Below are 24,412 nucleotides of genomic sequence, written 5' to 3' on the forward strand. Positions count from 1 at the left end.
AAGGTTCATCTAGAGGCACTGGTCGCGAGCTGCCTGTTTTTCATCGTCAGTTCAGTTGTGTAGGAACCGAAGAACTTCTTTTTCTTTTTTCGTCTATCTGCGACCCCCCTTTAACGAAACATGCAGGGCATAAAACAAGGTTGCTACTACTATGGGAATTTGGTATTATTGGAGAACTGGAAGCCAATGAATAGAAAATAACAATAAGACGCAGACTACTCAGGATATAGTATGGAATGAAAGCAGCCCCGTCACCTAACGTGAGAAACTCCAACAAGTGCAAGCCAAAAAAGGAGATATCCACATGTTGCCTCGCCAACTGTCTTTACTCACTGAACTTCTTCTGCCGCCCTCTTTCATCTCATCTTGCATGCTCGATCAATTCAAGGATGGCCCATGATTGCATGCGGCAAAAGGACATACAACTGCCGTGTACATCTCATTTCCTGTCTTTGGGCTTGCGACGTTGTATCATGATACTGCAAATCGAGGTTAGCGTGGGCCATGATAATCTTCTGTCACGCAGCGCAACTTACGGCAAACTATCAAACACCACCTCGTTCTTCTCGTAGTGCGTAGCAAAGCCACCCTGAAGGCTTCTGCGCAACGCATTCAGCCTGAACAGCTTCCACCACTTGTCAATCTTCATCTCGCCGTACTGGCTGATCTTGACAAACATCCTGCTGCCATAGATTCGGTTGTCTAAGTCTATGGCTGTGCTGTAGTGCGGGCCGCGGGTAGGGTGCTCGACGCTGTTCAGGATGTCGCTGAAATTGGAGCGCATGCGACTGCGGTCCTTCTTAGAAACGCGGCCTGACTCTGGCCTCAGCGATGCAAGTGCCGAGAGCTTGTGCTTGAGTTGGTCTTCGCGGCGATATACAGTGTAACGCTTGATCATTCTCGTGGAACCAGGGGCGGCGTGCGGATCGTCGGCTTCATCTTCGGAAGAAGGCTCCTCATCCTCTTCTATTTCGGTGCAAGACTTCTCATACAGCAAAGCGATATTTTCGCCTGCAGCAATTTGGACACTGACATCTGCCGAGTCCAACTGGTCCACGAAAGCCTCCATAGCTGGTTCGGTGCTGTCTTCGAGATCGTCCATCTGAGTGGCGAGGAAGCCCCATTCTGTAAGAGCGGCAACTACAGGTGCGGCTTGGTCTCCCGCATCAATGGAATGGCCGTCTGATTCGACAATCTCCAAGAAGTAGTCCATGGTCTCTTGGGTTTCTTCAAGCGATGCACCGCCATAGAAAGTGGCGGTGCCGAGGGCATGGATTGCGGCGACCTTGCAGATGAGAGATTCGGAGTCGCTTATGATGGCCTTGACCGGGCGAACCACGGCGTCGTAGATATGGTCAGAGGGGCAGGTTATTACGGTCAGCTCGATGGCTATGAAGAAGGGTTAGCGAGCGAGAAGGATGTGCAATCAAGATACTTACCCTTAAGGGCCATGACGGTCTCGCGCTCGCTGGAGCCAGATCTGATGCTCTTGGTAATGGCGGGGATGAGCTCGCCGAGTTTTCTCTCAACATCCTCTGCTGCATAGTGTGCCTTCAGCTGGTAGGCGTATGCAGCGAGAGCATCGGCACGGCCTTCGGCGCTGCTGCGCTTGCGGTCGATGATTTCGGCCATACGGTCGCCCAGATGGGCCTTCCAGACGTCAGGGGGCGCATCGATGTCTTCGGAAGAGAGGATATCGTCGATAGAGTTGGTGCTATGCAATGCACCGTCAGCCGTCGCACGTTGGGTGCGCGAGCGCGCAAAAGTTTGCGACCGGGACGACTCACCTCCAGTTAGTATCGTCGCTCAAGTTGCCCTCTTCGTCGTCAGAAGCGCTTCTACTGACTGTGCGACTGGCATTCCTGGACTCTGCGCGCGAGTTGGCGGCGGAGGCGGCCTTGGAGCTGGCGCCCGAGGCGACGCGCGAGCGGGCTTTGCGCGATATGGTCTTGGTGCTGCCGAGGACCTGGCGACGGAGGTCCTTGTCTGGCATGGTGGGCGGGTTGGGAGCAGTAGCTGCGGAATGCGGGAGCGGTGGCTGGCAAAGATGAGGGAGTTGGGAGTGGCGTTATGCGAGGGGCGAGTCCGTCGTGGTGCAGGCTGCTAACTGTTTAATGACGTCGGGGGCAGATGGAGATTTGACTGCCTGTGCGGGTGAAAGTGGAACTCGTGGGATCTGTGGGATGCGCGGTGGGCCATATGGAAGGGTGGGTCGGGTTGAGGCGGGCGTCGGGCGTCTGGAGAGAGCAGGCAGTGGGCAAAAGGCGAAGGTGAGGCGCGAATATTCGCTGGGAGCTGCAGCTGACCGCGCGCAGGCAGGTGCTCTCGACCCCAGCGCTTATTCGTGCGTCTAGCGATTGGACGCCGGCCTCCGCAACTGCGCCTTCCGGCATCGTCCGACTGCAGCGCTGGACGCGCTCTCCTCTGCCACAGACAACTCGCAGCGCCCACGCCGCCGCGTCCCGCGTCGCCGGTGGTGTTCGGGATGGATGAGGTCATCGACACGTGATGTCAGCGAGCTTGGATCGCCCAGAGCACAGTGGCACTCTCAACTCACCTCCTCCCTAAAAGTACAATATTCCGTACATACATGACTTCGTGTCTCATGCGCAGCTGTTTCAAATTGTGTGCCTGTCGCCACGCTGCCTCTTCACGCTCTGCTCGAGGAGCATTGCTGCGTCCCGTCGTGCTTCGACGTCCTCCAAGCTGCCGTACTTGACCGGCATGTCTTCCATTGCCTGCTTTCCGTACAGCGGGAACGGGTCTTCTCCTGGGCCGATGGTTACGTATCGACGGAACGGTGTTTCAACCGAAACCCGTGGCCGCTTTGGTATCTTGAATTCCTCGATCCCGCTCTCGTGATTCTGCACTGTGTCGTCCGCACTGAACGCGAGCCCGCTGTCCCTTTTCCGCGCCTGCTCTTGGTTCCGCCACATCTCCTGGTAGGCCATCATCTGCCCTTCAGCGCTAACGACATTCTCAGCATAGTGCGTGTCCGACTGCACGTCTATCAGCAATGGCCTCTGTCCAATACATCTGCTGGCCTACCTCGTAATGCGACGCCTCCAGCGCCCGCAGGTTCTCTTGCGACAGCCTTGCCGCGTCACGGTTTGACTTGACTGCCCTCGACCTTGACGAGCAGTCCGAGACCATGTCGATTGCGATGCGCTTGAAGTTTCTGCTGAAGGCAATGAGTGCTCGTTCTCTTTCCAGGAATTCCAGTACTCACTGAACACGACACTTGTGGTTGGTTTGAAGACGGTCGGAGCTGAGCAAGATTGCTAAGAAGACCGATCACCAGGAAAAAGAAAAGGGCGCAAGCCCTAATGGGATTTTATCAAGTAAAAGGCAGTTCTCTCGGCCCTCCCGTCCTCTGAAAACAAGAGTCTCCTGCGGGGGTGTTTTAAGATATCATACATGCAACTAGCACCTTGTTTTTGGCGAATCTGGCAGCATCCCATGTCTGATAAGAGAAAGGGTCCGGGAACTGTGCTATACACCACCAGGGACCGCCCAAAATATCTCCAACGAGCCTCATCGCCCGAGCGATGGACAACCGCCCCCAACAGCACGGACGCTCGAGCAGCACCGTTTCAGGGTAACCGGGTGCGGTGCCACTCGGCTTTACCGCAGTGCTAAAAGCTGACATTCCACGTGGGAGCCGAGCCGTTCCCGCATCCAGAGAGATGCGCCCCGGACACGCCGGTAAACGCACGCCGACCCTTTCGGCATCACCGTGATGCAGGCTCGCGGTATGCGCGGCCTGGGGGGCCAGGGATCTGGCACCGCCGCAGCGGAACAAGGCTGAAGGAGTGAAGGAAAAGATCGCATCGAGCGCATGATCGGCCAGATTGGCTGCGCAATCGGGGCGGTACCTTAATTCCAGCGTCGAATGACCTTTTCCTGGAAGCGCTGCGGCGGCTGACCTCAGACGCTAGAAGCTCCTGCGCAGGAATTTTTGGAAGCCAACTGTTGTACGCAGCTGCAGCTCCCAGACAGCAGACGTCAGCAGCTTCTAGGTACACTCAATCTCGTCACCGATCGATGTATTTTTGGAGCGGTGGGTACCTCTCGCTTCTGCCTTGGGGGCCAGAATCGCCGGCCACTCAGCTGCGCTGCAGGGGCCCCTTGCCGGATCGCCCGTTCGATATGACGACGCAAACCGAGTCTCAAATGGGATCGTCGACGGGCTTGCGCGACGGTTCGCCCATGCCGAAGCACAGGCTGCCCCGCCAAACGTTTTCCCTGCTTCTCCTGTCTGCGTCTGGCCTGGGCCCGCAACATGGACCCGTCTTCTGCACGCTCGTCACAACGCCTGCTCGCATTATTCCTCCACCTATGGTGCCGGCCGGCGAGTTCCCGCGCGCGCGGGCACTGACGTCGTCGTCCTGCCTTATCCGCCGCACTGGCGCCCGGGCCTACCCATGAAGCCGGGTCCGGGTCTGGGGAAGAAACCACTCGTATCGCTGCCTTTCTGCGACGGGCACTAAACTGACTGCGCCGCACACAGTCCAGACCTCGCATTGTCCATGCTCTTTTATTTCCGTCCGGCTCAAGCGGGGTCTCCACTTTCCATCGGGATTGATATGGGACGAACTGTTTCACACCACTCTTTGTTTGCTTTTTCAACCCCCTGTCCGTTGTGGAACGCGTCCTCGCCATTTTGCCGATGCATGCGGCTCTCGTCACGTTGGACCCCCCTTTTCACCCGATCAACCATGGCCTCGCTGTGAGACATGCTGCTCTGCAAGGTACCCAGGCCCGCGGCCGCGGACTGAAGCAGCTGCATTATGCACACAACGCCATGCTTTTTCCGCCGCCCCTCCAAACACATGTCGGGCTCCTATAGTGGCATGATCTAGTAGGGCACCAACTCATGGATGCGTAGCTGTGATGCACCTAGTCCGCGCCCCTCTTTCTCCTCCGACTTGCAAGTCATGCCCACACTTGCATTGGCCATTATCTCTAGGCTTCCATCGGAGACGCCGGCATATCCAACCATTTACCGCTGATGCACTGGAAAGCCTTGCTGAAAATCACAGATCGCCAATGATCAACCACCTCATCGCGCGCGCGAAAGACACCTACGAGGCTCATACACCATGAACGAGTCAGCAAATACGACCAGTCGCACTGAACGCCCTTTTTGCAGCCTTGTGCCTCTGGTTTACAGCGGCACATAGCAACGGGAGTCATGATCAGTGTCAACCGCCACAAAAATCGAGTGTCCCAACCACCGGGTCGTGCACAAAGGCACACCGCTTTTCTTCAACACTTTGTCGCTTCCCCGCGGAAGAAAAAACAATTCAGCGTCTACATCGAGCAGAGATCATGCTTTGTTCTTCCAAACCGTCGTCTCACCATAACCAGCAGTCATGCAAGGTATCGCAAAATGAGAGCTATCAACTCTCCCGCCTACGACCGAGACAAACATACCACATGCACAAGCCCTTCCCGAACTAACCGTCATCGCAATGTACCCGGCACCATGGCTGTGGGCTCAGCTCGCCGTTCCTTCGACGGACCCAGTGCCACGGCTTTGGAGCAAACGAGATATGAGAGATAGTGAGGGGGGATCGAGATTTCTGGGGCACGTACGGACGTAATGTGCGTGCGACTGAATCAAGCAGGCTGGTTGCTGCGTCTTTTCCCGCCCGAACTCAGACCTTGCCCGTACATCATTGAACTATCCACCTCTTTTCCGCCTGCGGATCACTTCCTGTATGCATTGCGCCTGAAAGCATGCAAAGGCTTTGGTGGACCCATCATCCCTGATCGGGCTAGGCCATGGCACTGACTAGCTACAGCATCGACTCATGCTGTCGTAGAAGACCGAATATGCAATTTCCCTTTTCGTGCTTTTTCTTCGTTGATATGCCTGCAATACCACTGCTTCCATCAACCATCTGATTGGGCCACAGGTCCGGTGGGCGATCTGCACGCGCAGAACAAAGGAAAGGTCGAGGAAGAGCAAGCACCCGTGCATGCGCGTGTGATTGCTCGCATGCGTGCAACTGTGATACAACATCTCCGCCTCTATCGCTGCGGGGAAGGGAGTGAGACCGAAAAAGAGCAGCATTGTGATTCTCGGGTTTTCAGAATGAGGCGCTTAGATGCAGCAGCGCGTCTGCACCCTGGTCGTTCCGAAGGTTGCAACAATTTCAGCAGAGCGGCTACGATATTGTAGACAGATCCAGCACCATACTGAGTATTTCAAATCATGGAAGTCATTGCCCACGCTTGTGCAGATGGAGATTTATTATATGCGTATAATATTTTTTTTGTTGAGTTATAGTATAGTTTCCATATGCTACCGTGATCTCATACTCTGCATGCCAAACAGAAGACCGGGGCGCTCTTTCTGTCTCATCTCTACAGCCCCGTCCCAGTAATGCAACCCATCGACCATGCAATGCTATGTGTCAAGGTATATAGTATTTGCGAAGAGCGAACGTGAGGGGTATCGTTATAAAAGAAAAAACACCAAAACCGTGCAAAAGCGACAGTGAACATGAGGCTATGCAGGCGAAACAAAAATCGAGAACAAAATGCTGTTATGAACGCTTTGCTCTGTCCAACTGCGCATGAAACTTCGTGAAAAATTGAGTCGTAAATGAAACAAAGGAAATAACCCCCTACCACCAAAAGACTCGACTCCATGAGTGTGGAGCGAGCGTTAGCAGAAACGGAAAAAGAGACAATTGAGAAGCAAAGAAGAGACGGGGCTCTTCTTTACACTCAGAACCAAGCGACTGCCCACCCCTTCCGCTTCAAACCTTCAATCACCCGGACACACCCACCAACCAGCTCACCGGGCGCCTCGGAGCCACTCAGAGCCTCGCAGACCCAATGAAGGACAGACTCGGCGCCTTTGCACCAAGTTTGCAACAGCGACTTGTCGATTGTATCGGCAAAGCACGCCGCCTCATTGGAGAGGAAGGCCTGGGCAGCACGCACGGCGTCGTGGGCATCTTGGTGCTGGTGGTTGGAAGGGATGGGAGAAGTAAGGCTGAAAGGAATGCGTGGGGCAGACGCTGCAGCCACAGCGGCCCAAAGGACCAGTGAGGCATAGAAGAGGACAAGCTCGGCGCCAAATGACAGGGCTGAACTTGCGTCGACGATGCTAGTATCGGCGGCAAGGCGAAGAGCCATAAGCGCTTCCCGCAAGGCATTGCGCGCTTGCTGCGGGCGGTCGACAACTGGGGAATTGTCGAGGCTACTGGTCCATTGCTTGACCGTATCCTTAGCTGCAGCATGCTCGTCGCTCCGGACCTTTTCGCTGAATACCCATGTTTCACCTGCGACGGCAAGGAGGGCGCGAAGAGGGGTTGATGATGCGATACGAATACCGTGGATGCTCAAACGTACTGCCATGCTGCACGTGTTGCAAGAGTCCAAGCGCCCGAGTGCGCCATCACGGCTGGTGTGTGTCCAAACCGCTTGAGCGGCCTGGAACTCGTCATGGCATTTTCCGTCAGTAGGGCCGGCGGCAGACGGTGCGCCTGCCTTTTTAGGAAATAAGCTGCTAAGTTGCGGCAGCATCTTTCGCCAAGCCCACTGAGTGGCGTCCCAAGCGGACAGGGGTGCTGGAGTAGGAAGTCGGAGGCCCGGCACCGTGGAGTCGGCGACTTGGCGAATGAGCAGGGTTGCCGCTTGTGCTTCGAGGATGGCGCATGCTGTCAGCAGGCGCGTCTTTTCTGAAGCGCCGATCCAGGCGGTCCATTGGCGGGACAGGGTCAAGTCGTCTGAATGCGGTGGAAGCGGCACGAGGCTATCGACTGAGGCGGTCGGGTGAGAAGCGTGATCGGCAGCAAGCTGAAAATTGATAAGCACGAGCCTTACAAAGCAGCGAAGCGAGGTCCATTGGTGGGATTTTCTGGGTGTATGGGAGGTGGGGGCCGAGATTACTCACCTTGCGGAACATGCCTTGGAAAGTAGCGGAGAGGCTGTTCGATGCGCGTTTGCCGCGGAACTGAGAAAGCAGCTCGACAAGGAACACGGCTTGCATGTCGCAAATGCGAGCGTCTGTTGGCAGACGTACGTGTTCGCGCTGTTGCGGTCAGCTTTTGGTCGCCTGATGTTACATTTGGAGTGGATGCTACCTTCGCCAAGGCTTTCAGGCATTTCTCGTGCAACGCCCTGCTCTCCGCCCTTGCGCCAACGACACTGGAATACTGGGCGCCAACCGCGATCATGGCAGCCAGACACAGCGGTTTTTCCGTGGCGAGGTCAAAGGTCGGGCGGTGCTTTATCGGGAAGTGCGGGTGGAAAGCCTGCCAGTAATTGTCGAGGTGTTCAGTCATCTGCTGACGGTCAATAGACGGAATACCGAGCGGTTGTGGTGGGAACAACAGACGGTACTCTTCGCTGTCGAGGTCGTCAAAAGACCGGTAAGACGCGGTTGTGCTCGTGGAGAAGTATGACGGATGCATTTGGTGGTGGTCGGCTGCGTAGTTGTAGATGGACGTATCGGAGGTGGCATAAGAAGCGACGCCAGAACTGCCCGAGAAAGACGTGTGCTGCTGGTCGGCACGGTCCACGTCAAGCCAGTAAAAGGGCTGCGTCGACGCGGTAGACGCCGGAGAGCGCGGCGCCGTTGGCTGCGCCCAAGAGTCGATGAAAGATGCGTTCGAGAGCGTGCGAGGGCGATAGGCGGGGTACGGGTGTGGGACGTATCCGAAGTCGGCAGGATATTGGGTGGTGATGTGGCCGGGAGAAGCGTAGTCACTGCTGGGCACAGGATACTCCGGAGGGGGGCTCCACCTGTAGTTGTCGAACATGGAGCCTGTGCCAATCACGTCCTCGACGCCGATGGGGGCTCTCGCGTAGGGAGCATTGTGGTGGAACTGCTTCATGTTTTGCGCACTGTGGAGTCGTCAGCACGTCTGGTCGGAACAAGACGGAAACGAACAGCGGAAAAGGAAGAGAGAGATAGAGAGAGAGAGGAAAGAAAAGGAAAAGGAAAATGATAGAAAAACAAAAAAGACGCGGTCGACCCAAAATCCCCCAAAACATACTTAAAGACCTGTCTAAGAAAACCGCCTGACGGAACCGTATTACGACGAAATCGAAATTGAGAATACCTTGAAGTTGAAGGGGGCACAGCCGAGTCCGAGGCCACCGGGTAGATGGGCGCCTCGACGCGAGCGACGGACTGCGGTGCAGACGGGTTCGCGGCGACGATGCCGGCAGAGGCGGTCGAGTTGTGGCTCGTGACGGAGCTGCGGCGGGTTTCGTCATCCTGGGTCGGATCCTGGCTGTGGTTCGCATTCGCATCAGCAAGGGCGCGGCGGCAGGGGCTGCATTGACTTACTGTCGCTCGCGGTGGCGCTCGAGCAGGTCGGTTCTGTGGAATGTCTTTCCGCAGCCGGGCCAGTCGCACTGCAGGGTGGACTCGCTGTGGTTCTGCTGGTGTCTCCTGGGCAGGCAGTCAGCATCTAGGCAGCCGCAGGCAGCAACGCGGGTGGGGCACTAACCTCAAGTGCTCGGCCCGAGTGTACGACTGTGGGAAAAAGATCGTCAGTCGCAGAACTCAACGTGCCAGAACCAGCAAAGCGCACCGCGCCTAGACTGCGCAGGCAGAAAGCGTGATGCTGCCTCAGCAGGCGGAGGGGCACATGACTCGGGAGGGCAGGGATCAACTTACCTTTCCGCACGATTCACACAGGTGGACCTTGAGGCCCTTCTTTGCTTTGGAGATGCGACCAGTCTTGGTGTACTTGGTCGGCAGCTCCGACGGGCTGGCTGAGCGTTGCATGGCGGCGGCAGTGGACGAGGAAGCTTCAACGTTGTCGCGGGACGAGCCGTCGCGGTGGGGGCTGGGAGCCTTGATGCTGGAACGGCGGGGGCCAGAGATGCTAGACGACGACTTCAGGGAACGGCGGCCTTCATCCGACGATTGCGAGGCGCGGCGGCGGCTGGGTGGCTGGTGCTGGGGCGGGGCGGCGGGCGAGGCGTAGCTGTGGTGGAGAGGTTGGCTGGAGGTCGACGCCGACGATGACGATGGCTGAGGTCTGCTGTGGTCTGCCATGGGCCGCGGTGGTGGTCCAGAAGGATATATATGCGGAAGAGGGATATTACTCGCGGAGATCGCCAGGCCCACCTCAGGTGCTGGTGGATTGGCGGGGCCCTGTAAGGCAGATGAGATGGACGAAGCTTGTGCCAGGTCGCCAAAGCAGGGCTGCGGTAGGCTGTGAGCGGCCCAACTGCACGCCGGGAGATAATTAAAGGTTGGCCCTAGGGGAGGGGCCCAGATCTGGAGATCACAAGTGGTACGGGCACTGGAGGCGGGAAATTTTTAGCACCGGGTGCCGCTTGGGGAAGGTCGAGGGGGGATCGAGAATAGTAGCAGCCAGAGGTTCAAGCGAGCCTTAGTCTGAGGGCATAGAAGACTGAGCGGACGGGTGGTGTGTGCTAACCTTGGTCCTGGAGCGGAGGGCTGGCGCGTCACATCATCATCCTGCTGCGGCAGGCATATAAGGATGGCGCTGTGCTTTCGGCGAGGATGTACGGGTCCAGAGCGGTGGGTCCCTAAAGACACAGTTCGGCTGTGCTCATGCCGGGAAGATTATTATAGAGCGATTGGCAGCAGCCCTGTTGGTCCCTGCCGAGCGTGTGTGGGACCTCTGGCTCCGTCAGATAGACGCAGGTACTCCAATGGCGGAGCGCATGGGGCGTCGCAGCGTGAGGAACCGGCGCTCCATTGGTGCGCGCGGACCGTTCCCGTGCGACGGCGACGCCCAAATTCAGGATGTTGGAAGGCGTCGAGGCTTGGACGTGAGTGGTGAGAGCACATGCCGCTATTTTCGGCACACACATGCTGCGTCTCTCCCAGCCCTCCGCTGCGCCCTCAAGGACCCTCCGCGCCGTGTCGCAGCTCCACCGCACGGCAGGACAAGGCTGCGACACCGCTGCCCCGTGGCGGTCACCCAGGGCCAAACGTCGACATCGTTGACATCGGCGGCGGATGCGTGAAGGATCAGCTAGCGGGCTTAGCGCGGCAGCGACCGGGGTGTGCACATGCTGTTTTCGGGCATTGCTCAGGGCTGGCAGCTGCTGCCACCGGTGCCCCGTGGCCCGCGATATCAAAAAAACGTGTGCGCCCTGCCGTTTTGGCACCGACCGCCTGCTGGCTGCTGGCCCTAGGGCGCCGCAACGGGCTATGCGCGCGCTGCTCCAATACACCACCGGCGCGAGAAGGGCAGCGAGCAGCGCGGCGGGCAGAGCTTACCGCAGCACCACCCCGGCCGTCAGCCTCGGGGCAACGTCTGCCCTGCCCCAGCTATTTTCGGCGCCAGGGCCCAGCGTGCCGTTAAGCCTGCGGCGGCCCGGCTCTTGCCATTCGCGCCGCGGGCGTGGGCTTTCAGCGCTCGACTGCCTGCGTCTCCACACCCATTGGCCGGCGCGCCGGTACTAGCGGAAAGCTTGGAGCGCGCACATCCCGCCCGCCGCCTCCTGGGGGTGCCGGCCGTCTCATGAAACGCATGCGCGTGGTGTTGAGGGCGCGCGTAGCTGCGCGCGCTGGTTGGCATGTCGGGCGTGGCAAGCTCCGTCGCCGCGGCACACAGCGCACACGTGGAGGCGCCGTGCCAGGTGAGATCTCGAGAACCACGCAGACGGTGGGGAAGCCGGGCTCCCCGTCTAGCGGGTGGAGCACTGACTCGATACGGGTATCGCAACTTCCAATTTCGCGGGCGTTGGTGTTGATGGACCCGACGCTGCTGCGTTGCTCCTGATCGCCGCCGGCTGCCGCAGTCCACGCGCCCACAGAGTTAGATCGCGCGAGCTCCCCCCAGCCGCCCTGCCAATTCTCAAAAACAACCCTGCGCGGATATCGCCATCCCCTCACTGTCCCCTCCACCCCTCCGCCTGCACGCTCCCGACTCGTCAATCCCAATCTCGGCCACGGCCGCGCGCGACCCGACCGCGCCAGCTCCCCGGCCTGCCTGCCTGCGAGCGCATTCCCATTCCCGGCGCGTTGGAAGCGCCCCCCGGCCGAGCAGCATGACGCGACCGGCCGCCTGGCCAATGTGCGCTGCTGCTCGGTTTGAGCCGCAATGTCGCACTGAGTCGCGGCGACAAGGCACGTCCGCCGGGGCAATAATAAAGTAGAGCAGCATCTTCGCAATCGCTTTCGCACTTCGGCCCTACCAACTCAACGCTGCTGTCGCAGCTCGTCCTCCCGTCCCCTACTCATCAACCGCAATCTAGCCGTTGCAGGCAACACGTCGCGGATCGTTCGCTACCCACGGACCCGGGCGTTGGCCTGCGCGTGCGCATCGCCGGCCGGCCTCCTCGCGCCTGCCTCCTGCGCGCTGCCCGGCGGAGGGCGCGCTGCGGGCGGCCGACGACGGCCGGTGTGACGGCGACACAGAACCGCGCGGAGAAGTCCTTGTGCGAGGGTCTTGGAGGCCGCAGAGCTCACCAACGACGGCTTGGCGCGAGGTGCAGGGATTCGCATCCTTCGGCGACGGATTCGGGAAAGGCGTTGGAACCGCCGTGGGCGCATGATGGCTGCTGCGGCCAAAAATAGGCAACAGCGGCGGAACCAGATCCGCGTAAAAAGCAATGACGGGTCTGAGGCGGGCGCTCGGCGCTCAGAAGATATGAAGAAGAGCAGCAGGCGAGGTCGAGAGAAGCGTGTGGCCCGCGCAGGCCATCTCGGGAACTTAGCCTGTTGCGTCACGCCGGCACGTGCAGCTCGCTCCCCAGACCCGACCCTTTGCCCTCATTTCGAGCGCGCACTAGGACCCTCATTCCCGGAGTTAAGGTCCAGACTATGCCCCGGAAATTCGCGAGCGCAATCAGATCTCGTCTCGACCTCATGCGCGCGTCTTCGCAATCGCTTTCTCGCCTTCACCACACGCGACTCATTTCGCCAGGCACCCCGTGGAGAACGCCACCGAAACTTTGTTGCAGAATCCGCACCATGCAGCACTACTCCCAGCACTACCCGTGTTTGGCCGTCTTCTCCCTGAATTTCCTTTTTGGATCGTATGATTGATGCGTGCAGAAAACACCGGGCCCGAGATGATTGTGTCCAGCCATGCCGGTTTCACACAAAGCCACTGTTGATGCCCAGTCGAACTCCACCAGCCCCCCTCTATTGAGTGTCTCCATCACCGGAAAACCGCGTGACGTGATGTTTTTTTTTTTCTTTTTTGTTTTTGGCGACTGCCGTGGCTAACGTTTGCCGGGAACAGCTTGCACATGAACCCCACTTTCTATCAACTAATTTTGCTTCTACACCGCATCGGCCCGGCTTTGTTGAGCCCACAAGTTGCAAACGTTCGAGAACATGGAGCCTTAACCTGTATTTTCTTCTTCTGTTGCTCTCCTACATCGGCACCCAACCAACGTCACTTCACCGACCTAAGATAGCTCCGAGATACAACCTGTAGACCCACTTTGCTTGAAAGCCCCGGATTCACAAGCCCTGAGACATTCCAGTATTGGAGCTGAAAGACGCGCGTTATACGAACCAATGAACGCTCAGACGTCGCTGATCAGCGCTCAACTCTCTGCATCCAACCTCAACCGCAAACAACACAATCGAGATTATACAAGGTCTCCCCTACATTGCTCGCACAGACTTTGAATGCCCGTCGTCTGAACGAAATTCTCACTCCCGCTCTCCTATGCTCCAGACACAGTAAGAAGCATGAGTGGCGAACCCAAGCGCAACGCAGCACAGGTGTGCAACTGCTCCGCCGCAATCCCTGCCACTCCACGCCCAACGTCAGATCCTTTTTCATCCTCGCGCCGGAAACCGCACAACGTGTGCACATGGCCGTCAGCCTCCCCGCTGCTTCTTGCGCCTACCCCTTTACCTTGATGTCAGCATCTATCGTAGCTTCTTGATCCTTCTCGCCCCCCGCCTTTGGGTACGGCTTGATGTGTCATCCCTCCGGCAACCGCAAAGCTTCCAGAAGGCCGAGTGACACCGCCTTCCCCGTGTTCCGGCTTATGTTATCGCAGGGCAATGCAGATGGCAAACCACTACTGTATCACCGCTCCTTCTCCCATCCCGCCGCCACCACCACCACCACACTGCTACACTCTGTTTGCCGCCCCTTTGCAAGCCTTTACCGCCATTGATCGTCTCCGTTGATCCCGCGCACGAAAAGGGACGGAGGTCGAAATGACCAAAAACTCTCCGCGATAGTCTCCGAATGAGATTGCCCCTTCGGCCGAAATGAGGCTAAACCAACTCTATCCAGCCAGCGGCGCAACGTTCAACCGCCCTTGCCACCAATCATCCAACCAGCTGTGCAGGCGGGGAGATGCAAGTATCGCACTCCTGCAGCGGAGGGCGTGACCCCGGTCCTATTTTACGCCATTCCAATAATTTTCTTCTAGCGCGCCTGTCAGGATTGAGAGAAGGCCATCTGCACACGATGCACAACGGGTCAGGAGTGCGACGCTGGGACGACGCAACGGCCGCAGCCAATGAGAATCCGCCTTGGCGCCGGAGGAGGGCAAGTGGCTCTGTCTGCCATAAGCAAGGCGGAGTGGGCTGCATGCAGAAAGACATCGCAAACGCCCATTCGCTCCGACCGGCGACGGTAACGGTGATGACATTCTGCATACTTCTGCTCGCTAGACGCGCGGCAAACCACCACACTCCTGCGTCAACGGTCTGCCTGTCCAGTTTCTAATTTTACACCGGGGCCGGGCGCGCTGGGACGCTGTCTTTGTCTTTGCTGCCGCTAAGAGTCGATGGCGCAATCCGTGCGGGTGTTTGAGGCGGGATTCCTAGCGGCGGTGTCAGCCTCGTTTCATGTGCGGGTGATTGATTGTGTGTGGGACCGAAGGAGGCGCTGCCGCGCAGCATAGGACCTCAAAAAAAAATTTCGCCTCAAGCATGTAGGAATGAAATTTGGTTCACGAAAAGGCTGAACGGCGGACTGTGTTTACATGCTTTAGGTAAGTGATAGGCATGATCTTCTTCGGCGGTGTAAGCTTAGAATAGGAATAGGCTCTTGAATGTAGATCACAAGTAGTGGCGAAAGTGGAAGCGATCTTTGTATGTTCGTTATTTTGATGCTGACATCTCATTCTCAGCACGTGCAGATCACTTATGGAAGCATTACTGACTACTACTACGTGTACAAACCGTGTGGATGCAAGGGAGCAGTAGCGCACGTCTGGTCCGCCGTGCAAATATGCACTCACCGTAAGGACTTCAGCAGCAGAGACGCACTCACTGAACAAACATCACTATTGCCAGTCGGTGTCACTTCGTCAACAGAAGCCTAATAATAATATCACATGTACTCTCCTGCTCCTCTCTAATCTTAGGTTGACCGTACAGCAGGCTGCATGTTGTGCACACTTGTTCTGCACCTAACAGCCGCGGTGTTACGATGCCATCCCCCTTGTCTTCCATTTGACACTTGTCTCGCACGGATGTGCATGAAAATAGATTGATAACGCGTACACCTGATAGACCTTGCGACGAAAAAGACTTTGAACAAAGTAAGGTTCGATTCATTGCTATATACAACATGGCACAGTCCTTCCGGAACATAATCTCACTTGGCCAAAAAGCCCTGGAAAGCTTTCTGGTCAATGATGACGTTTCCAACAGCCCGCATCTTCTTCTTTCCCTCCTTCTGCTTCTCGAGCAGTTTCTTCCTCCTTGTGATGTCGCTGGCATGCAGCTTAGCCAGGACATCTTTCCTGAACGGCTTGATTGTCTCTCTTGCCACGACGCGCTTGCCGACAGCAGCCTGGATGACGACCTCAAACATCTGACGATCAACATGCTCCTTGAAGCGTTTGACCCAGTCCCTTCCGATGCGCTCGGCCTGAGAGCTATGGACGATGCGTGCAACGGCATCGACGGGCACTTTGTTGACGAGCAGCTGAAGCTTCTGAATGTTGGAGCGGCGGAAGCCAGCATCTTCATAGTCCAGCGTAGCGTATCCCTTGGTTGCACCCTTGAGCTTTCCGAAGAAGTCATCGACCAGTTGTGCCAGCGGCAGGTCGTATTTCAGGATTACTTGGGTAGCCGTAAAGAAGGTAAGTGATTTCTGCTCGCCACGATTTGCCTCACAAAGCTCGACAACACGGCCGATGTACTCCTCGGGGAGCGTGATGGTTGCCTCGACGTAGGGCTCCTGCACTTCTGCCACTTTGGTATGACGGTCCTGCTCGTCGGGGAATGCGTTGGGGTTAGAGAGGACTGTTTCGGTGCCGTCTTTGTAAATGAGCTTGGTAGGAACCGATGGAGGGGTGATGATAATGCTCGCGCCGTGCTCCTGGCGGAGACGGTCCTCGAAGACAGAGCAGTGGAGAGTACCGAGGAAACCAAGACGCCAGCCAGCCCCTAGAGCCTCGGAAGATTCCTTGCTGACAGTAACGGCACGATCGTTTAGAACAATCTGGTTGATGCTTTCTTCGAGATGCTCATAGCTCCCCTGGTCCACGGGAAATGCAGCGACGAAGACCATGGACTTGGGCTCTTCAAAGCCTGGATAAGGCTCGACCAATTTTTCCGAACCAACCGTCGTGTACGTGTCGCCAACCTTGGCTTCCTGCGAGCGCTTCATGCCGGGGTTGAAATAGATATAACCAACCTGACCGGCACGCAGCTTCGTCATGGGTGTCTGGTCGGGATACATCATTCCAACCTCGCCGACCGTGTACTTGAGCCCGGTGGCAAACGAGGTGATGACATCGCCAGCTTTGACCTCCCCATCGAAGATACGCACCAGGAGGATGACACCTTTGTAATGGTTGTACCAGGAATCCACGAGAAGAAGGCGAAGCGGCTTTGTATTGTCGCCAACGGGAGCCGGGATCTGCTCGATGACTTTCGGAAGGATCTCTTGCACGTTCAAGCCCGTCTTCGCGGAAACCAGCACAGCTTTGCTGGAGTCCAGCTCAAAAGACTCCTCCAGCTGATCCAGCGCGCGCTCGGTATCCGCGGAAGGGAGGTCAATCTTATTGACGACGGGTAGTAGCGTCAGGCCCTGGGCGAAAGCAAGATAGAAGTTCGCGACAGTCTGGGCTTGCACGCCTTGACTGGCATCGACCAAAAGGAGAGCTGGCACACAGTGAGCACAAACACACGGCAGCACTGGGACACGACGTACCGCCTCCGCAACTAGCATAACTGCGTGACACCTCGGCGCGGAAGTCGACATGACCGGGCGTGTCAACCAAATGCAGCAGATAGTCTTCCCCCTTGTGATTGTAAATCATGCTGCACGTCTGCGCCTTGACGGTGATGCCACGTTCGCGCTCGACGTCTAGCTTGTCCAGGATTTGCTTGTTGCCGCCAGGTTCGATGGTGCCGGTGAGCTCGAGCAGGCGATCGCTAAGGGTGCTTTTGCCATGGTCCACGTGGGCGACGATGCAGAAGTTGCGGAAGCGGTCAATTGGGATGGCGGCGACGCGCTTCTCGAGGTCGGACGCGGCTCTATAGGGCACGGCGTAGCGGGCGGCGGTGGTGCGAAACTGGCGCAGCCATGTCGTAGGCTTCGCGGGCAAGAACTTGGAGGGACAGCGAGTGAACGAGCCCTGCAATGGCCGCCCCAGGCGCTCAGCGGCTCGGAAGCATGGTCGCATGAGTGTCAAATGAACGGTGGCATCAGCGAAGCTGCGGTCGTGATGATGCGGGCGCTCGAAAATTGCGGCGAACGTCGGAGGTCGGCGCGGAGCCCCAGAAACCCGCCCGCAACTTACCTATCCACCGCCTAGCCCGAACAGCAAACACGGGCAATCAATCGGTGCGAGATCCACCTCCTGTGTTCTTCAGCCTGCTGCCATCTAGGTACCCTAAAATATTCTCCTGCCGGGCTTCGTTTGGATTCCCGGCATAGTGGTTGCCGCGCCAACTAGCGTACACAGTCTTGGCGGCGGCTCTGACCCGATCTCCGTCTCCAACGACCTCGCTCGAGCACACAACGCATCACTCGGTCCCATCCCCTGCACCATCGCACCGCGCTAGCCAGGGCAAGCGGATATCAAAGGACGCTCTGCGCAAAGACCCACTGCCGACTGAATCGACTGCTCCTGATCTGAGCCAATCCGTCAAAGCTTTCTCACCTGCAGCTCCATCGCCCCGCCACCGACCACGTGCAATCATGTCGGCCGAAGAGGAGAAGCCAAAGACCAAGTCGTCGACCAAGTCTGCATCAAAGTCCACCTCCAAGACCACCGCCGGCGAAAAGAAGAAGGTTAAGAAGAGCTCGTCGTCGAAAGATGACGCCGGAGCCAAGACGCACAAGCTGGCTCTGAAGGGCTCTTCCAAGGTCATTTCCGAATTCGTAAGATCTGCCGCCGTGATGCCACATACCCTGTGCTAACCCGGCCCAGTTCGAATACTCGATCCACACCATTCTCTTTCAGCGGGGCGTCTATCCTGCCGAAGACTTCACGGCTGTCAAGAAGTACGGTCTGACCATGATGGTGTCGTCCGATGACCAGGTGAAAGCCTACATCAAGAAGATCATGTCCCAGTTGAGCAAGTGGATGCTCGGCTCCAAAATCAACAAGCTCGTCATCGTCATCACTAGCCGCGAGACGGGCGAGCACGTCGAGCGCTGGCAGTTCGACGTGCAAATCTTCAACAAGAACGCCAAGCGTACCGCCTCCGAAGCACCTGCGGCGGGCGAAGCAGACAGCGAGAATGCCGCCGCAGAGCCGCAGCCACCATCCAAGGAAACCCCAGAGAAAACCGAAGCTGAGATCCAGTCCGAGATCCAATCGCTGTTCCGCCAGATCACCGCGTCCGTAACCTTTTTGCCCATGCTGGACGGGAATTGCACCTTCAACGTTCTGGTGTATGCCGATGCCGATTCCGACGTCCCCGTCGAGTGGGGCGATTCCGATGCCAAGGAAATCGAGAACGGCGAGAAGGTCCAGCTGAGAAGTTTTTCGACAAGCAATCACCGTGTCGATACCTTAGTCAGCTACAGGTGAGCCGCCTCTGTCATCTACAATTTTGCAAGGGCCGTAGACGTTGCTGACATACATGACAGGCTTGCCGACTGATTGGCTTCGCATGCATGCACCTGATGCTGAACTTCTCAGCTTTGTACGATATTTGAAGATCCTCACACAAGACTCTTCAAACAGGACGTCTAACTGGATGTCCGTCTGGCTGGATAATTGGACATGGAAAATTGAAATGAAACGTGGCGTTCGCAGGATGGCAAGGACTGGGATGCAAAGCGCAGCGCAATGCTGCTGCACGAGATCTAGCTTTTATGACACCCCCACCCCCTTTCCTTTTATTATTGTGCAGACTGGATTTCGAATTGCTTTCTAGGGAAGGAGAATTCCAGCTGAACCGCTGAGTCAAGCGCGAGAGAGTCACTTCATCGCACATGAACACTGGGTGTTTTGTAATCCGATTTCCTGCGTCCTCCAGTCAGCAGATTGCAGCATTGCAACATTTTACACTTTGCCTCCGAAAGCTTCAAATGCGATGATGCATCGATGTTTGATAATAGATGGATGCTAGATACTTCACTTTTTTTTTTTTACACTCGTCGAGATGTTGGATCGATGGTCTGTCTTTATTTGTGTTGTCGTAATGACTGTTAGTGTAGCTTCGCAGCCAACAGGATTCTTTGCAAGAGCATTTGTCCTATGACTCGTCTTACTGGGATAGATGTGCTTGATGCTGTGTTGCATTTTTGGTCAATCTCTAGTGTAATGACAACACCCAACTACACGATTACATACTAGGAAGGCGTAGAAACTAAAGCACCAATAATCAAGAAAAAGCAATAGGACGATTGCACACACTCCGACTCCTGAGGGGGGGAAATGCAAGAAAGTATAATAGATATTATCAAACCTGTATACAACTCGGCTCTTCTCTTGTATTTTGATTAGCTGGATTTATTCCGTACCAGCTGGGGAAGAAAGAAAAAATTTGCCCCTCCGACCTTCCGATGATCTCTCTCCAATAATTCAAACTGCACCAATATTTACATTAAGCAGACGAGATCAGGGTCTTCCGGCCGAGGGGAGGGTATACCGCCATCATAACGAACCATAACGCCATTGTTGCTGTTCCCGTAGCCAGCTTCTTCCATCATATTTTCTTTCTCGTCCTCATTCCGCCGAGAGTAGGAAGAGGAAGGAGTCATGCCTAGCTTTCTGCGAAACACAGGCGGTAGCAACCATGCCCACCTTATCCTCCCCTCATCGTCTCTCAGCTCCAGGAGTCAGCCACGTCTCCGCCACCGTCCCCTCGTGCTTGCAGGCGTAGCGCCGATGTCGATGCCTTTCAGCTCTTCGCTCAAAGCGGACAAGTCCTCGGCACCCATGCCGTCGTTCAACGGGACCTTTGCCGGAATCGGTGGTCCGCTGTGGGCAGCATACCCACCCGGTGAGCTACCGTACCCGCCGAAATTCTCGCGCTCACGCAGAGGCTGCATGTTGCGCTTCTGGAGGCGGCGAGTACCGGAGGTAGGGGATGGCGAGTTTTCCATTCCACCGCCAAAGGTGCCTGCCACGGCATCCCTGATGGCGCGATCCGCGTGGCGACTGCCAATCTCACGAGCACCGTTGAGGCGGTCACGCTCACGGGTTGGAGGCTTCCTGTCGCGATCCCTACCCTTGGGTTCTGGCTCCGGGGCCCACGAATCAATTGGGAGGTGATCCGATGGATCAATCTTGCGACCATCAGGAGTCACAATGTTGCCGTGCTCATCACGGCCGTTGATGTCCATGTCGCGGGCTTGGGTTGGGTTCCGCGGGCTCGCACGTGGATTGTACGATTCGAAACTGTCAGGGCCATATGGTGCCCGGGACCCGTCCGACGTTGGCGGGCGAGGTGACACGGACTTACGGCCAGGTGTACTGCGGTTGGCCATGCGCGACTGGCGAACATCGTAGTGTGACGAAACAGGGCTCACGGCATGGGGCTTCACGAGAGCAACACTGTCCTGCGGGGTGCCGCTGTAGGACTGGGGGTGAGACGTCGGCGACCCGCGAGGCGGAGTGTGGTACTCAAGCTGGTACTGCTGCCTCGGGGGCGTCCCATAAGTTGTGGGATATGCCTGCTGTGCTCCGTACCCATTAGCTGAGGGAGGATAGGCGCTGACGCTCATGCGATGCTGGTGGATTGACATGCGCGGGTCTGCCGAAGCTCCCCCTGGCACAAGCGCTGAGGGAACGGCGAAAGGGTCATCATGGCTGGACGGGCGGGCGGAGGCCTCGCCAGAATACGGGGGGGCAGCCGGAGAGCTGGGGGCGTGGGGATGGGTGTGTCGGCGCTCTCCAACGTTAAGCGGCGGAGGGGTCATGTCAGAGTACTCTGGGACCTGAGGCACGCTGGCCGGAGCACTGCTCCTGTGCATAGGCGGGGGCGGCGGAGCTGCGTCGTCTTCATCCTCGACGGTAGGCTGCATAGCGCTCCGTGACATGCGATAAGCAGCTCCATACGCCGGGTAGCTCTGCTGATCTTGCTCTGGATAAAAGTCGCCAAGGCTCGAATCCGGGTGATAATCGTTCAAGGGCGGGATTTCAGGAGGGTACTGAGTGCGCCTGTCGAGCAGTGCTTCAGGAGAACCGTGGGAGGTGGGAACGACAGGAGCGGAGTGAGAGTGGGGCACATCCATGTAGCTCAGTGGTCTGGCCCGCGAGTCGTGTCCAGGGCCCCGCTGCGGGACCATTGACAGATGGCGTGCATGGGTGGACGTCTGCTGAGGTGGAGCTATAGGCTGGACGGGATAATGCTGTGCGTACAGTTCGTCGGGCTGCGCAGCGTCGGCCGGGCGGTGGTGGAAGACGTCGTAGTCGTCGGGCGAGAAGGGCAAGCCGGACTGGGCGCTGTCGGTCGACCTGCTGGGGCGCAGCGTGTGCTGCTGGTACGGAGGGGTGTGGAAGACGCGGGTGTTCTTCGAAGGCGGTGGGATCTCAGCAGCGACAATGGGCGACTCGGCCGCTGGGTTGGTGGGGAGTGGCCTGCGCTTGACGGGCGCGTGCTCTCTCCTCTTTTCGGCAACGGGACGCTCGACGGGCAGGCGAGTGTCGTAGTAGGTGAGCTCGAGTCTGACCTCGCCGGCGTACTTGCCCTTGCACAGCAAGCCGTGCCAGGTGTCGCTCTGGCCGCCGCCGGGCACGATGACTTCGTCGAGGCGGATGAAGGTCTCGCCAATGAGCTCCGTCTTCTTGTCGTCGTTGAAGACGGAGACCTTCATCTGGTAGTAGTCGGGCGAGTCGCGGACGGTGAAGCGCAGCTCCTGGTCCCTTTGCTCAAGTTAGGCCGGGTGGAGGATCAGAGGCGTGGCTGGCTTACCATCTGGGCGTCTGGCCGCCGCGCTTGTCCGTCTCCGTCTTCTTCGCTTCCTTGCCGAGGCGGGCGGCGCAGTAGGGGTCCTGCTTGCCCATGGTCTTGCGGTTGGGCAGGTTCTTGGCGCGGTCGACGACGGCCACGAGGGTGCCGATCTCCGGGCCGTCGACGGTCATGTCCGAGTAGATGCCATTGGTGTGCGGCGTGCTGGTGAGCTGAGCAAGCGAGGCCGCCATGGTGTCGGGTGCTCAACGAAGGACAGGCTCTGGCGGGGGATTTTTATCAATGGCGGCTCTCAGCACAGCGAGTCAGGCGTGCTTGGGGTCGCAGGCAGGAGAGAGCGAAAAGAGAGCGTGGGCGGGTCGGCCGGGCCAGTGCTGGCAGTGCTGGCAAATGGGGGTTGAACCTGGGGCGGGCGAGCTCGTCATAGACCGTCCTCCGGGCTGTGTTGCGGGGGGCACTCTCGAATGAGCGACACTGCTGGCAGGGTGGAGTTTTGGGCAATCTTCTGCAGGTGCAGCAGGTCAGTGTTTTTGATGTGGGCCTCGCGGCGGGCGGGTATTTGTGGCTGCGGTAAAGCAGGAGGCTGGTGATTGCCCGCACCCCGGCGCCCTTCGAACTGGCGCGCGCCTGAAACCCGACCGCTGCAAAAGCGTGAAAGGCGGCAGAGCCGAGCAGCCGCTAGGGCCCAAGGTGCTATGGGGAGCTGTGCTGGCGAACGCGTTGCTGCGGAGCCTGCGCGCGAGGGGCCGCCCGCGGTCTCTGACTGCGCGTCATGATCTCCGGGTGGCCCGTCGAGCCTGCGCGGGTCACCCGGCGCTGCGCGTCATCCCCGCTGGAAAAGCCTCTGCCGCTCTGCCTTCGACCACGATTTGCCGGACCGTTGAGCGTCGGAGCTGCGAATGGTACGATGCTCAGCAGCGACTCCTGCAGCGCTGCATAACGTCACCGCGCCCGGATGCCGCTGACTCGCCCGCGTCGGCCCGGTCGTCGCCCTACTTTTTGCCCACGCGCCTGCCCGCCTCCCGGCTGGGCTCGAGGAATGCGGCTGTGGCAGGCTTCAGGCCCCAAACCCGCAGTCTCGCCCTTGACGTAGCGCCCGCCCGCCGCCCTCGTGCTCCACCCACCTCGTGTCGCCGAGGTTTCCAGAAGGTCATTCTGTCACCTGCCAGCCCGATCACGTCACTCGTCGCGGCGAAGCCGGGTGCCTTGAAAACAACATCCAAACCCCAACGCCGGCGTGACGCATGCGCAGTCAGCGCTGCATGTCTCAACCCGACGCCGCCTCCCAACTGCAGCCTCCAACCTCGCCGCTTTTGGACCGCATCCTGGTCACCTGCAATGAACCCTCCGGAAACGGCTATGGAACGGGAACTAATGCCCTTGACGGCGACTATCCCTCGAAGCCTCGTCTCATTCGCCGTCCGTCCCTGATGCATCCCGTTGCGGTTAAGCATGATTTTAACCTTCCAGCCTCCCCAATTATTCCTCCTCGCCTTCGACCAGACCAGACCGCCATGTCGGTCACGTGGACTTCCTCCATCTTTCAGGGTCTGCTCAACAAGGAACACAGCGTTGAGCCGTCGATCACGGATCGTCCCCTCCAAGTCTTGCCAAATTTAGCGCCAGACAATCGTTCTTTCACATCAATGCAGATCACCCATGCTTCTATTTTTGAAAGGCGCCGCCGTCTCATCAAAGACATTGTCACTTATTAGACAAAGACTTGGCGTCCAAGGAAATTATAATAGACCTTCACGCCCCACTCGTACCTCCAGACTGTTCGCTGCGAGTACTTTCATTACCTTTTTCATAGGCTTACCACTCCGCAGGCGGACTTCTCTTGCTTCCACCACATTATTCTCTTTCTATTTATCCCTACATCTACCTTCTTAAGAGCGCTAGGGCAGGTCCCTTGTAGTGTCTGTTACCAATAGACAAGATAATATTCGATATGGCAAGATCCAGGGGCCAGAACCATCGCAATGGTGGCCACCACAACAACAATAGAAACAACAACAACAATAACAACAACAACAGCAACAATAACAACAACAACAACGGCAACGGCAACGGTAGAAGCAACAGAAACAACAACAGAAACACAAATAACACGAGGCAGGAGTGCATGCTTTGTGGCTCAACCCGTCATCA

At 57.6% G+C, this 24,412-nt stretch overlaps 6 protein-coding genes across 6 annotated transcripts; 1 reads left to right on the top strand and 5 right to left on the bottom strand.

The window, feature by feature from the left end:
- Positions 1-439: 439 nt before the first annotated feature.
- LTHEOB_2422 (IFRD domain-containing protein) lies at positions 440-1,993 on the bottom strand (the record flags this gene model as incomplete). Its single annotated transcript, XM_035511233.1, has 4 exons — positions 440-479; positions 537-1,389; positions 1,440-1,714; positions 1,788-1,993. The coding sequence occupies 4 exons, from the start codon at positions 1,991-1,993 to the stop codon at positions 440-442; spliced, it is 1,374 nt and encodes a 457-aa protein (XP_035364131.1).
- Positions 1,994-2,618: 625 nt separating this feature from the next.
- LTHEOB_2423 (uncharacterized protein) lies at positions 2,619-3,153 on the bottom strand (the record flags this gene model as incomplete). The annotated part of the gene is made up of 2 exons (XM_035511234.1): positions 2,619-2,999; positions 3,049-3,153. 2 exons carry the CDS (start codon positions 3,151-3,153, stop codon positions 2,619-2,621), a joined length of 486 nt encoding a protein of 161 aa, XP_035364132.1.
- Positions 3,154-6,738: 3,585 nt separating this feature from the next.
- Positions 6,739-10,030, bottom strand: LTHEOB_2424 (Zinc finger C2H2-type protein; the record flags this gene model as incomplete). Its single annotated transcript, XM_035511235.1, has 7 exons — positions 6,739-7,815; positions 7,913-8,050; positions 8,103-8,865; positions 9,084-9,257; positions 9,314-9,418; positions 9,477-9,502; positions 9,647-10,030. 7 exons carry the CDS (start codon positions 10,028-10,030, stop codon positions 6,739-6,741), a joined length of 2,667 nt encoding a protein of 888 aa, XP_035364133.1.
- A 5,503-nt stretch (positions 10,031-15,533) lies between these two features.
- LTHEOB_2425 (Translation elongation factor) lies at positions 15,534-17,574 on the bottom strand (the record flags this gene model as incomplete). Its single annotated transcript, XM_035511236.1, has 2 exons — positions 15,534-17,050; positions 17,100-17,574. 2 exons carry the CDS (start codon positions 17,572-17,574, stop codon positions 15,534-15,536), a joined length of 1,992 nt encoding a protein of 663 aa, XP_035364134.1.
- A 518-nt stretch (positions 17,575-18,092) lies between these two features.
- On the top strand, positions 18,093-19,002 carry LTHEOB_2426 (Mitotic spindle checkpoint component; the record flags this gene model as incomplete). Its single annotated transcript, XM_035511237.1, has 3 exons — positions 18,093-18,275; positions 18,325-18,926; positions 18,990-19,002. 3 exons carry the CDS (start codon positions 18,093-18,095, stop codon positions 19,000-19,002), a joined length of 798 nt encoding a protein of 265 aa, XP_035364135.1.
- Positions 19,003-20,186: 1,184 nt separating this feature from the next.
- On the bottom strand, positions 20,187-22,494 carry LTHEOB_2427 (C2 calcium-dependent membrane targeting protein; the record flags this gene model as incomplete). The annotated part of the gene is made up of 2 exons (XM_035511238.1): positions 20,187-22,215; positions 22,265-22,494. The coding sequence occupies 2 exons, from the start codon at positions 22,492-22,494 to the stop codon at positions 20,187-20,189; spliced, it is 2,259 nt and encodes a 752-aa protein (XP_035364136.1).
- Between the last annotated feature and the right edge of the window lie 1,918 nt (positions 22,495-24,412).

Source organism: Lasiodiplodia theobromae, assembly GCF_012971845.1.
Source record: "Lasiodiplodia theobromae strain AM2As chromosome Unknown scaffold_6, whole genome shotgun sequence".
In the NCBI taxonomy this organism is placed as follows: domain Eukaryota; kingdom Fungi; phylum Ascomycota; class Dothideomycetes; order Botryosphaeriales; family Botryosphaeriaceae; genus Lasiodiplodia; species Lasiodiplodia theobromae.